Source organism: Arvicola amphibius, chromosome 4, assembly GCF_903992535.2.
Source record: "Arvicola amphibius chromosome 4, mArvAmp1.2, whole genome shotgun sequence".
Lineage (NCBI taxonomy): Eukaryota > Metazoa > Chordata > Mammalia > Rodentia > Cricetidae > Arvicola > Arvicola amphibius.
Window position 1 is genome coordinate 84,241,958 of NC_052050.1, and position 13,377 is coordinate 84,255,334.

Here is a 13,377-nt window from a genome sequence, read left to right on the forward strand (position 1 = left end):
GTAAGGGTTCAAACATCATATGGTTTGCCAGGATTGATGATACCTATGAAGGCTTTTTTTTTTTTTGGTTTTTCGAGACAGGGTTTCCCTGTAGTTTCTAGAGCCTGTCCTGGAGCTAGCTCTTGTAGACGAGGCTGGCCTCGAACTCAGAGATCCGCCTGCCTCTGCCTCCCGAGTGCTGGGATTAAAGGCGTGCGCCACCACCGCCCGGCCTCTATGAAGGCTTCTGAAACAAGACATTGTGTACAGTTTGAATACAGTATCTCAAAAATAAGCTCCCGTTGGCCTTCGAATATTGGGTTTTCTACTTGCAGGTCCAACCAATTATGGGTCAAAATAATTTCTAAAAGTTTCACCTATAATGAACACATTTAAACCCAGACTTATTTGAGTCCTTATTCTATAATCAATATGGTATAGTGATTATTTACAAAGTGTTTACATGGCAGTAGGTATTTTAAATAGTCCAGAGACTATGTCAAGTATCTAGGAGGCTGTGTGACATGCTCCTATATCTCATTGTATGTAAGTGACTTGAGCATCTGTGGGATCTTAGGACTCCGTGAGCCATTCCCCTGTGCATATGGAGGGACATCTGCCTAACACAAGGAAATAGCACGACGTGATGACACTGTGGCTGTCACCATTACCATTTTCTGTTTTGAGCCAATACACACTAAGAAAGAGGTTACTTACAGGTGGGAGAGGGACGTCAGGTCATTGAAGGAGCCTTCAGGAACACTGGAAATATCATTGCCATGGAGGGTCCTGAAGCAAAAGACACAGGTTAGCAAGTGACCCCACTGAACCCAACACACTCATCCAGCCCAGCCGCACGTTTATGGTCCCCAGAGCCCCACAGCTAGTGATATTAGCTGCCACTGCTATCGCTGTGGGGCCATGGACAACAGGAGGAGTGGAGGGGCTGAGGGCTTGGGGAGGAAGAGAATGTACTTTCAAACTCTATAAACCTGGGCGAGAATCAGAAACCAGAAACCAGTTCCTTTTGGTAGTAGAGCATCAGGAGGATAAACTACTTCTCTGGCCTCAGATTTTACACCTGAAAAGCCGAGGGCCACATCTACCTAATGGAACCATTAGTTTCAGATACGACATTTTGTGCTTGATTAACTGTGGCTAGTGCCATCTATTCCGGAGCCAGGCTGCTTGCTTTCAGGCTCTGTTTCTGCCACTTACCAGCTGCATGGCCTTGGGCAAAATGGCTTATTTTCTCTTGAGCCTCAGTTTCTGATTGTCAAATGAGAATGGCCACAGTCATATTGTCACATGAAGCTCCGGTACATATGTTAAACTATGTAGAAAGAATCTAGTGTTTTCTAAGTGCTAATGAATGACAGGGACAATGGGGGCCTAGGATATGAGAGAGAAAACGATGGTGGGATGATGTGGGATTCCCCTCTGTATGCTATGAATATGTTTTATTACCATTGGTTATTAAAGGAGCTGTTTTGGCCAGTGGCTTAGTAGAGTAAAGCCAGGTGGGAAATTCAAACAGAGATATATAGAGAAAGTAGGTGGAGTCAGACAGATACCACGTAGTTGCCAAAGGAGACAGATACCCTGGAACCTTTACTTGTAGGCCACAGCCTTGAGGTATTACACAGATTAATAGAAATGGGGTTAATTTAAGATGTAAAAGTTAGCTAGAACTACGCCTAAGCTATTGACCAAACAGTGCTGCAATTAATATAGTTTCTGTGTTATTATTCGGGTCTGGGTGGCTGGGAAATGAACGAGTGGTCTCTGCCTACAGTGGGAGGATAAACCAAAACTAGACATGTATGAAAAAGTCATAAGAAAAACTCATATTTACTACTTTAAAAAAAATAGAGTTCGAATGGAGGTACTATGTGTGGGTGGAAAATGGTGCTCCCGGAAGCCACAGATTGGTAAGTGAAAAATCCCAAGGCTACGGTGGGCTGGCTGTCCCTAAGAACCCTAAAATAATACAGGTATCTGCAAGAGTGCTCATTGCTCACTAGAATTAGGTGGGAAGACCTTATTGATGAAGGTGCCACATACTCTGATCTCCAGGGTATAGAGAGATTAAGTTGGAACTGAGCTGGAAGCTTCCTCCCCAGGGGCTTGCTCTCACAGAGCCAGACGATGCCGTGTAGGCTGCTGGGAGATAATTGTGGACCTTGTGTTCTATAGGGCCGACTGGCCAGGCCACAGGTGCTCAATGGCGCCATAGTAACAAGTCAGTTCTGGGCAGGGAGATAGGTAACTGACCATTCTCTGCTTAGAGAGGCTTGGTCCCCATTGGAGTTCAAGTCTGGTACCACCTGGCCAAAATCCTGAGGCAGAAGAGGTCATGGGGGAAACTTACTACTTTTTTTTTTTCTAAGTGGACATGATGTTCCCATTAAAGTGCCTTCCAGGTAACTATGCTAATAGTTTAGTTCAGTGCTGCTGTTAGATCTGGTCAGAGAAACTCCTTTTTGTAGAGGCCAGCGGCAATGGCAGAGACATAACCACCGAAGTGCTGAGAAGAAGTGACTGTTGGGGGCTCAGCCATAAACGGACGTGGGTATGACCCCTTCTGAGGCTTAAGGAAAACTGTGAAAGAGAGGGCAGAAAATTCCTAAGAACTGGAGAGAGTTGGGGCAGTGGTGTGGAAGGCTGACTTCCAGACAAGATATGGCTGATGAATTCTTGGCTTCAAAGCAGCCGAGATTACTTGTATAAGACCTGCATGAGCCTGACTGGGCCCATCATCATTCTGTCTAGATGGGTAGGAGGGGCCATGGGGCTCACCCTTCCTGAGGATGTTTATGCAGTTAATGGTTGTGAGGAAGGAAGGGCTTGTGAGACTCCACTCCTCCCTGGTGATCTATAGGTTCCCGAGAGAGGGATAAACATTTTCTATAGCAGTGTAGTCACTGGGAGGGTACTCAGGCTCCTGTGGAAAAACTCCTCAGCTTTAGTGGCTGGAGAGATGGCTCAGCGGTAAAGGGCACCGACTGCTCTTCCAGAGGAACCAGGTTTGATTCCCAACACCCACATGGTGGCTCCCAACTGTCCGTAACTCACTTCACACATGGGGTGTCAGACATGTAGGTGAGCAAAACACCAATACACATAAAATGAATGAATAAAAATTTAAAAGTATTTAAAAAACACCCTTATTAGGGTTTGGGGTTTAAGGTTCAGGGTTAGGGTTATGCTCCTGTCAGTAACTCCAAGGAAACTCATTGTATCACATAAACAACAAAAGTTCTGTTAAATTAGAAGGGGGACGAGTTGACGAGGAAGAGGAAGGTGATCCATGAGAGTGGGAAGGAGACAAGAGAAGAAAATGGGGTTACGAATATGATTAAAACACGTTATATACATGCTTGAAAATGTCACAATGAAAACTATTATTATGTGTGATTAACATATGCTAATAAAGACATAAAAATTTAGATTTCCATGTCTGAGCTACATCTTTGGGGTCTGGGGTGGGACCTGAAATTCTGAAGGTTCCAACTGCACTGATGCTGTTGATCCTGGGACCACAGTTCATGGGGAAGGGCTAGGGGGTTTTCTCCTAGTACTTAGGCAAGGGCTTAGTTTCCCTTCTGGAAAATACCCAGGGCATTGCATGTGCTGAGTGAGCAGACTCTCTCTAGACCAGGGGTTCTCAACCTGTGGGTTGTGACCTCCTTGACAAACCTCAATCTCCAAAAATATTTAGATTATGATTCAGAGCAGTAGCAAAACTACAGTTATGAAGCAGCAACGAAATAATTTGATGGCTGGGGGTCAGCACCACATGAGGAACTATAGTAAAAGGTCCCAGCATTAGGAAGGTTGAGGACCACTATTCTAGAGGATGCTGAAGGCAATCTGCAGATGACGGAATAATTAGAACAGCGTGAAACTTAGCCATCCATCGTTATACCCGGGCTGTCTGAACCTTGGGACCTCTGAATGCCCAGGTGCTCATCGTCTGCCTAGAGATGGCAGGCCCTATCTGAGCTCTTGCCGGGTCTGGGCGGGCAATCAGTGTCATAAAGACCAGTATAAGGCTCCTTGGGAGACCTCAGCCAACTCACAGTCTGTTTTGTTTTTGTTTTTTAAGACAGTTTCTCTCTGTAGCCCTGGCTGTTCTGGGACTCGCTTTGTAGATCAGGCTGGCCTCAAACCCAGAGATCTGCCTGCCTCTGACTCACACTTTTATGTATTGTGCTTCCTCATGTTGGTCCCATCTGACCTGTTCCCATCCCCCGCCCTGCTGCTCTTTCTCTTCTTTCTCTCCTGAAGCACAGGAAGGGAATGTCCCTGGAGTTCCATCAAAGAGACCCACAGCCACCACTAAGCTTTTTAGTAACAGTTTGCCACTCAGGAAGGTAACACTCCCGTCTCAGAGGAGACCGAAAACCCAACATCACACCCAAAGTCTGATCTCTGGGTTCACTGTCTCTTCTAAACTCTATTTGTTACCCCCCCCAACCCCGAGGTTGCTTAGAGAACTCTACTGCCTACTCTGCCGCCCCTGTCCATCGAAGAGGTTTAAGCTTCAGCCATCTTGCCTCCTGCATCTTTGTGTAGCTCCTGCGTATGCGCGCATGCCCACAGTTTTTGAACGCCGTCTCTCCATTATCCATTCATTCCAGCACAGGTGCACTCACACCTTTAGAGGGACAGTAGGAGCTAGCTCCCCTATAGGGCCAGTGAGAGGCAACCCGAGCCTCCCACTGGAACTCAGGCGTGAGAAGGAGGAGGAGAAGGAGGAGGAGGAGGAGGAGGAGGAGGAGGAGGAGGAGGAGGAGGAGGAGGAGGAGGAGGAGGAGGAGGAGGAGGAGGAGGAGGAGGTTGTTTCATTTTGCAGGCTGCTAAGCCACTAGAGTGAAACCTCCAGCCCGTCAGGATGCTATGCAGGTCAGGATGAAGAGATGAATGTGTCCCACCTGTGAGGGAAGCCAATGCATGAAAGAGGGCCGAGGGGCAAGTCAGCTGCACTCATCTCTGTGTGCCTTCTCTAGTTCCAGAGCCACTGCCTACCCTGAACTGTTCAGTTGTTCAAAGGATATATCCCCCCCGCCCCCACACACTTAGGTAGTTTGAGCTGGTCTCTTCTCCATTGGTCAGGAAGGGCCAATTACAATACTACGTTTTTAATAAGCCAGCCAGCTGTGAGTGTTGGTGCAAAGCCCTTAAGGTCCCAGATGCTGTAGGACCCAGTACATGGTCACTTTGTTCTTGGATTTATTTTGAGGCCCCCTCAAGGCAACACTTATATAAATTAGAAGCCTGGGAGCCCCAGGACTCCATTTCTGGACTGGAGCCAAGACACAGTGAACATTGGTAGTGTGGTCCCAAGTCCTCTATCCTACTTCACCTTTTTTTTTTTTTAAATTAAAAAGGTTCCATGCAATATATTTTGATGAGGTTTATTTTTCTTTCTTCCAACTCATCTAAGATCCTACCACCCCCTTATCCAGCCAAGTCCAAATCACAACCCTTTAGTTCTGATGAGAAACTTCTCTGGGCAAGGATAAAAACATACCAGTTTTCAATCAGCAATGCCCAAATCTTCGAGGACGAGCTGCATGAGACTAAAGACAGGTATCAGCTAGGCAGGGAGAGAGGTCCGAAGACCTCGTGTTAGGAGCCCAGAGACAAGAGTTCAGCTTTGGTTCTGTCTATAGGAATGTGATTTGGTCATACTCTTTTGTATCTAGCATGAAATCTTCTTTGTGGCCACACCTGCAAGTTCCTGTGAGCCCTCCACATTGTCCTTTCAAAGAAACCATTTCTTGTGTGTGTGCGCGCACATACACATGCATGCATGCGTTCACAGGGACCAGGAGAAGGGGTTGGAGCTCTGGAGCTGCAGTTGCAGGCTGCTGTGAGTCTCCTGATGTGGGTGCTGGGAACGGAGCTCCAGTCCTCTGGGAGAGCAGCAGCTGCTCTTCCCTACAGAGCCAACACTCCAGCCTCCATACCTGTCCCTGATCTTAAGGTCTCTGTCCAGGGCAGCCATATTACCACCTTCTAGAATGTTCTTCACTCCTTTCTCTACTTAGGTGGGTCTCACTGGCTGCATCTCAGCCTTGGAAACTGAAGGATTGACTTGGAAAGAAAGCAGTCTTGGGTTCAAATCCCAACTGCATCATCTTAGGCTAGTCACTTATTCTGACTCAGTCTGAGTTTACTCATACGTGAGATGGGACTAACAGAGGCATGGAGAACATGATTAGGTCACAGAAGCCCTTATCCCTGGGCAGTGCAGAGAGAAGGCTTAACAGACACCAATGAAGACATTCCAGAGAGGGTTGTTCCTTCAGATGGCTTTAAGATGGGCAGGATGCAGTGATGCCATCCCTGTGGCCTGTGGCTCTTCTTTCAGCTGCCACCCTAGGTTGCAAGTGCTTCTCAGCTTGACAGTTGCCCCTCTTAGAGGACAGCAATGGTGTCTCCCTTACTGTCCCAGGCCACCTCCCAGGCCAGCATGGCAGCTTGTCCACTGAAGGCATTAGGAAAGGGAATGACCAAGAGCAAGTCTCTAAACTTTTCCGTCCCAGTCTCCGAAGTCACAAGTTTAGCCAGGGATATGTCTAAGACTTCTTCGTATTCTTTGTGAAGTTACTGCTAAATTTTAATGTTCAGCTTTGGCTTTGTTTCCAAGGAATGAGCCTGCACCATGGTCTGGAGGCCGCCAGCCCCACGTTTCAGCTTACCACCAGCATTTGCCGCCAGGCTGGCAGAGGTGGGCCAGGTCTCTGATGAGGCAGTGAGGTCCCTCTTGGGAAGGTAACCAAACAAAGAGCATCTGGAGCCCTGGGGATGTTGTAGGAGGGCTTCGTGCTGTCCTTAGCTCCTTGTGGGTATCAATAGTCTATCCTACTTTGTGGATGAGAAGCTACAAATCCGCAGGACGATGAATGACAGCTTCAGTATCTCCCTCTGTGCATGTTGGGGCAGCCCTCCCTGTTCTAACTGATTCCAGGTGCCCCTGTGTGGGGCTGGGGAGTGACATTTAGGACCACACACACACAGAGCATGTGACTCTGTGTGGGGCAAATATCCCTAAGAGTGCACAGATCCCCAAAGAAGGACAAGAATGTTCTCACGAGCTATTTTACATCACAAGGGAAGTAGAGAAAATATATGTTTTTCCTCACACAATGGTTTGCACTTGGATTCCAGACCACTCTCCTGTCTTGTTCTCTGAAATGTACTTAGCTGCACTCACTAACACACACACACACACACACACACACACACACACACACACACACACAGAGGTGGGGGAAGAAAGATATAGAAAGACAAACAGCCAAGCAGATATATACAACCACACACATACATACACACACAAATACAGAGACAAATAGACACACAGATAGACACATAAACACACAGGCAGATAGACACACAGAGACAGAGAGACAGCCAGCCAGCCGGTTAAGTAGATACAGTCACAGTCACACACACACACACACACACACACACACACACCCCAGATACACACAGACAGATGGACACACAGAGAAAGAGACACAGACAGCTAAGTAGATACACATATATAGACACACTACCTATAGACACACACAGAGACAGACATAGACAGACAGTTACACACAATCACACATGTGCACAATGTATGTATGCAGGTCATTACAGATAATGCAATTTCTGTTGAAAAACAAACCTACCTGGGGCTAGGGAGGTGGCTCAGTGGGCAAGCCACTTGTATAAAAGTGTGGGGACCTGAGTCCAGATATCCGAAACCCATCTAAAGCCTGCAGTAGTGTTTATCTGTCACCCCAGCTCTCCTCTAGCGAGATGGGAGGGCAGAGACAAGAAAACCCCTGGAAACTCCAGGGCCTGTGAGACAGACATTAACAAGAGGCTCTTCCCCAAGCCGAGGAGCAACACCTGAGGTGTCCTCTGACCTCCACATGCATGCTGTAGCATGTGTGTACTTACACTGTCACACATGATCTCAACCCAGCACACACTAAAAAAACCAACCAAACAAATAAAACCACCCCATCTTTTGCCCAACTCCCTAACCTGCCACCCTGTAAGAGTCTGCATTCCTGCTCTATCAGTACTAGGAACCAGCCACAAGCATTCTTTCTCTTGTTCTCTTTAGTCTCTGTCCACTGGTGTCAATGTTTACAAGATATAATTAAGTTCCCTTTCCCACACAATAGCTAACAGCCGGCCCTTTCCCACGCCGTGTCTCGTTTTCATCTTTATCTCTTTTAATAACTGCGTTTCATTGACTAGTTCTGTCATAATCTCTTTATACATTTCCCCATTGTGGTCCCTGTAGGTAATATTTAAAATTTAGGTTAAAAAATAACAATGCAACAAAGACTCAGATTTATAGAACCTTTCTCTCATTTTGGGTTTTTCTAGAGTGGGAATTCCTACATGGGCAATTACCAGAAGAAAGGATACAAATATCGTAAAAATGTAGCCCATAAACGCTGTTATTTTTCCTGAATTGGTCCTTATGCAGAAAATGGTTGTTCCCCACTGAGGTACTTGGGTGGAGTGAGAGGCTCTGAGATCGGTTTTATGCCCAAGACCCACTGCTTCTAGGATGACGGTGCTGAAGCCTGCTGACTCTTAACTCAAGAAGCAAGCTCCCGCATTCTGAAAGTAGGCATGCATTCCTGGGACCTCATGATGGTAGCGGGGCTGGGGAAGGACACACAAGGACCTGAGGAAGGAGAAACCCCTGGCAGGCTGTGACGCTCACATCATCACCCCAGTGAACAGACAGACGGACAGGGAAAACCTGTTTCACTCTGAATCTGTGAATTATCACCATCAGAATGACTCAAGTTTTTGGACCCACGCACAGAGATCCAGTTAAAACCGCAAGGTCTCTCTTCTGCCTCCCAACGCATCCCCAGCAACACTAGACTGCCTGGAGGGCAGGCTGGAGGCTGGGATGGACAGGGTCCCTGCAGGCAGTGGAAGGGGCAGCTGGTCTGGCTTTGGGCCAGACGAATGAGACCTAGCCACTCCTGCATTCAGCTGGAAACAAGGAAATGGTTTCGCTGATGTTTCCATTCCCACACTCCCTGGAGAAAGCGGATAATAAGTAAGTGACAATAACAGATTGCACACTGTCAGCATGGGCACTTCTTTGCCCCCCGGGAATTGATGTTTAATAACAGTGCGGATGACATGTGGCAGGAGTTGTCGCTGACATGGGTGTTTTGCAGGTCTTAATACATCACACCAGCCCAGAGTCTCGGAACAGATGAGGTTCCTGGGTGCTGTTTCTGGATGGCACTGAGGCAGGAGGCTGTACTCAAGCACACTTGGCCAGTTACTTCCTTGGCCGGGGCTTGGTTTTCCCCATCTGTAAAATGGGCATCATCTTCACAATCTGACGGTGCTATTGCAAAGGATCAGGAGAAGGAATGGCCAGACCTGACCTTTTCAAATATGGAGGTTGGTCGCTTTTAGAATAATGATGGACTAGAAAATACAGGTGAGAGGTTTAAGAGCAGGATGACATCTCTACCATCATGAGGAGATACCTTAAAAGTGATAACGGAAAAAGACACATCTTTCTTTCTCAAATAGTGCAGGGTAGAAAGCTGGACTTAAGAGTTGGGTCTAGCATAGAGCAGTGTCCTCCTGCTCCAGCAAGCACCCCCACATGAGACCAGAAGAACAGATGAGTAGTTATTCCACTTTCACAGTAGCCAGAGCTTGACATGTGCTTTCGATGCAGCATCTAACTCAATCCTCCTAAGATCCAGAGAGGCAATTACCATCACTATCAGATTTTATGGGTGAAGAGACACACAAGAGGGAGGGACAGAGATGTTTGGGGACCAGAAGCGTTCTGGAGCCCCCTAGCCTTTGTTTATAGCTCCTCTGTCTCAGCGGAGCTGTCTTCAACTCAGGACAGGACCAGGCGGGGGGGGGGGGGGGGTGTGTACCAGTGGGGAGGCTACTGTCTGTGCAATCCTGTCTGCAGAAATGCAGAGGAAGAGCTCAGGGGCACTTAGGACTCTTGACTCCCCAAGAGAAGGTGGACATCAGGATCTGTTGGTTATAAATGTTGGCGACTTCTTAAAACTAACTTCCTTCCTTCCTTCCTTCCTTCCTTCCTTCCTTCCTTCCTTCCTTCCCTCCCTCCCTTCCTCTCTCCCTCCCTCCCTCCCTTTCTTTTTTTGAGACAGTATCTTGTGTGGCCCAGGCTAGACTCAAAGTCACTAGATAGTCTAGGCTGGGCTAGAACTCACGTTCTTCCTGCCTCAGCCTCCCTAAGGACTGGGATTACACATGCGTGTCACGGTACCCAGACCCAAAGCTTTCGGTCTTTGACAAAGGTCCTTGTCAAGCCAACCTTCTGAGCTTGGACGGCCCCTGGCCTTCCAGCTTGCCATCTCTGGTCCTCGCCGAGGATGATGCATCACCCTTCTGAAGGCATAGGGAGCACCTGTGAGAAGCCCGCTCATCTCAGTGTGGCTCCATTCCCCACTCTGTGCTCATGAGAGGGAGACACATGAGTGTAGCCTAATACCCTAATAGCGGAGTGGGTTGACCTATCGGATATGCAGCAAAGTACAGACTCGAGGGGGTGAGTGATTGGATTGGCTAAAGGCTTATGAGTGGCAGTGTGCTGAACCTCAGGAATGGCTGACTCATAGAGTGCATTCTCTTTACCCCATTGAGTAAATAAGCGTGGCCGGGTGGCAATGAATGGGCTTTGCTCATCGGACAGTGGAAGGCGAGAGCTCTGTAGGCCTCATGCTATTAGCCAGTACCATGCAAGCTGACCCAAGGCCCTGTGACTCACAGCACTCGCAGTGACTGCAGCCCGTTGAAGGCATGGACAGGGATGCATCTCAGTCGGTTGTAGCTCAGGATCCTGTGGAAAGAGAAATGGGAGCCCGCTGGCTGCTCCTGCTCTCGTGGGTGCACTGTTTACACTGCGGACCGGGCAAAGCAAACGTTTCCTCTGATTTCCCTGGGCTAACGTATCGACAAAGGGACTGCAATACAGAGGGAAGAGAAGCCTCCTACCACTCCAGGAAGTTCCTAAGCTGGTCCCCCGCCCCCATGTTCCACAGCAGACTGGCTCTCTAATCAGATTTCCTACCCCCTCCCTCCACTGTCAAATGGTGTGTGCTTACAACGTGCGGAGCTAATGGGAAATAAATGGGTCTGAGCAAAATATAATTGTGTAGGAAATCCTCCACTGGGAAAGGACATGCATGCATTCAGAAGACAGCCTTCTTCAGAGGTAATTAGCTTCCAGTTCCTCCATCTGCCAGGCCCCTACCTCTCCCTTTTGCATCTTCTGGTGACTAAAGCCTGCCTTTTACTGGGGCAGCTAAAGCCCCAAGGACCACGACAGCAGGGCACCTCAAGAATGAGGGGTGACAAGACTGGATAGCCATGCCCATGGGTGTACATGGTTGACCCCATACTCACAGTGTGGAGAGGTGGGACATGTTGCTGAAGGTGTAATTGGTCAGCATGCCGATGCTGTTGTTGCTCAGGTCACTAGAGAAAGTAAAACCGAAAAGCCATGAGTTACTGTTAGCTGCACCGGAGGGAGCCTACAACCTACTGTTACTACCTATCAATCAGTCCATTCACTACCATGCATGCACCCACCCATCCACCTGTCCATGCGCTCATTTATCTGTCCATCTGCCCACTCACCTATTATTCCCACGTACATCTGATCACTAGCCTGGATCTACATCCACTCACCTCCATTTGTCCATCTGAATGCCTACTCATCCTCATATGTATCCACTCGCTTTCTCATTGGTCCATTTATCCCCCCTCCTACCCATCCTTTCACCCACTCATCCATTGATTCAAATGTTAGTTTTCCCATTCACTTTGTCCTTGCCCACCCATTCATCCATTTATTTACCCATTCAATGATTAAATCACTCAATTACACACCTATTCATCCATTTCATTCTAACAAAACATAACCCATAAGAAAACAATTTCTTCTTATTCTAGTATATTTCTTCTTCTGATCAATTCTTTTCTTTCTTTCTTTTGTGTTGTTTCTTGTTTTCTTTTTTGTTTTGTTTTTTTTTTTTTTTGTTTTTTGTTTTTTGAGACAGGGCTTCTCTGTGTAGCTCTGGCTGTGCTGGAACTTGATCTGTAGACCAGACTGGCCTAGAACTCAAGAGATTTGCCTCCCCTTGCCTCCTCCCCGCTGCCTGAGGTCAGGGATTAAAGGCATCAACCACCACTGCTTGGCTAAAAAGCCCACCACAGCCTGTGTAGTCCAGGCTGGCCTCGAACTCGTGATCTTCCTGCCTCCATCTCCTTCAGCAAATCCTACTGGTGTGCGCCAGCACAACTGGCCCCTGATCAGTTCTTATCACCAGTCCCTTTCTGTCATTTATTTGTTCCATGTTTCATCTCTTAGGAGGGACAAATTTGTGGGAGAAGAGACCTCTATCCATTACATCCTCTGGCTTCCTCAGAGACAGATTCCCAGAACAGCAGGATGATTATTAGCGGTACACTGGAACCACCTGGGGGGGGGGGGGGTTAAATCTCCCGAAGCCAGGGTTCCCTGCCTGTATATTCAGGTTAAAATGCTGTACGTGGGCGTGGCAACAGTATTCCATGACAGCCTGAACAGCTCCTCACTGGGTGACTCCCCATAGCAGAAGTCTGCGACTGCTGCTACAGAACAGCGGTTCTCAGTGGGGGCCCTTTTGTTCCACCCTGGCATTTGGTAAAGTCTGCAGACTTTTCTTTAGGCTGTTGATAATGGGAAATGCTACTGGCTTCTAACAGAGGCCAAGGTCACCGCCTAGTTTCTCATGATAATCACGACAACTCCCTGAACCAATAATTATCCAGTTTCAGATGCCCATTGCTCTGAGTTTGAGAACTGTTCATACAGACACTGGTTTCTGGAGAACAAGAATAGGGACTAAATGCCGGCTTTCTGTAACCTTTTATTACTGCGCCTCTGACAGTCATTGTGAAAGAACCATTCTTGTCTCTTGTGGACTGGCTCCTACCCCTCTCAAGCAGGCATGGGCATCTTTCAATTACCACTTGCCCAAGGAATGGCTCTTGCAAGGCAGAGCCACTGTTGAGGGACAGAGCTCAGAGGCCTCTTCCATGCCCAGGTTCTCCGTTTCCCATTCCAGAGTTTTCAGGTTCTTGGGAGGCTTGAAGCTTGTAGCAGGCATTATTGAAGGCCCTTGGTTTAAACCATCTACTTGGGACATTTTCTGGGAAACCAGAAAAGGAAGAAGGGATGCCTGTTTGGGCTCCTGGCAGATCTAAGTGTGGTCACAGTTCGCAAGGAACTGAAATTCCAGAAGACTCGGGAATTCAGCTTGGAGCCTGGAAGGTCAGAGGCAAGCCAACAGGAAGGTAGTTCGGAGCCCA

At 47.9% G+C, this 13,377-nt stretch overlaps 1 protein-coding gene across 1 annotated transcript in view; it reads right to left on the reverse strand.

The window, feature by feature from the left end:
- Slit3 (slit guidance ligand 3) overlaps window positions 1-13,377 on the reverse strand; it is a 593,310-nt gene that overhangs the window by 43,439 nt on the left and 536,494 nt on the right. Inside the window, exons 22-24 of the mRNA XM_038326237.1 lie at window positions 11,428-11,499; window positions 10,790-10,861; window positions 697-768 (exon numbers count right to left, since the gene is read on the reverse strand). Coding sequence (XP_038182165.1) covers window positions 697-768; window positions 10,790-10,861; window positions 11,428-11,499 — 216 coding nt within the window. The remainder of the gene's footprint in view (window positions 1-696; window positions 769-10,789; window positions 10,862-11,427; window positions 11,500-13,377) is intronic.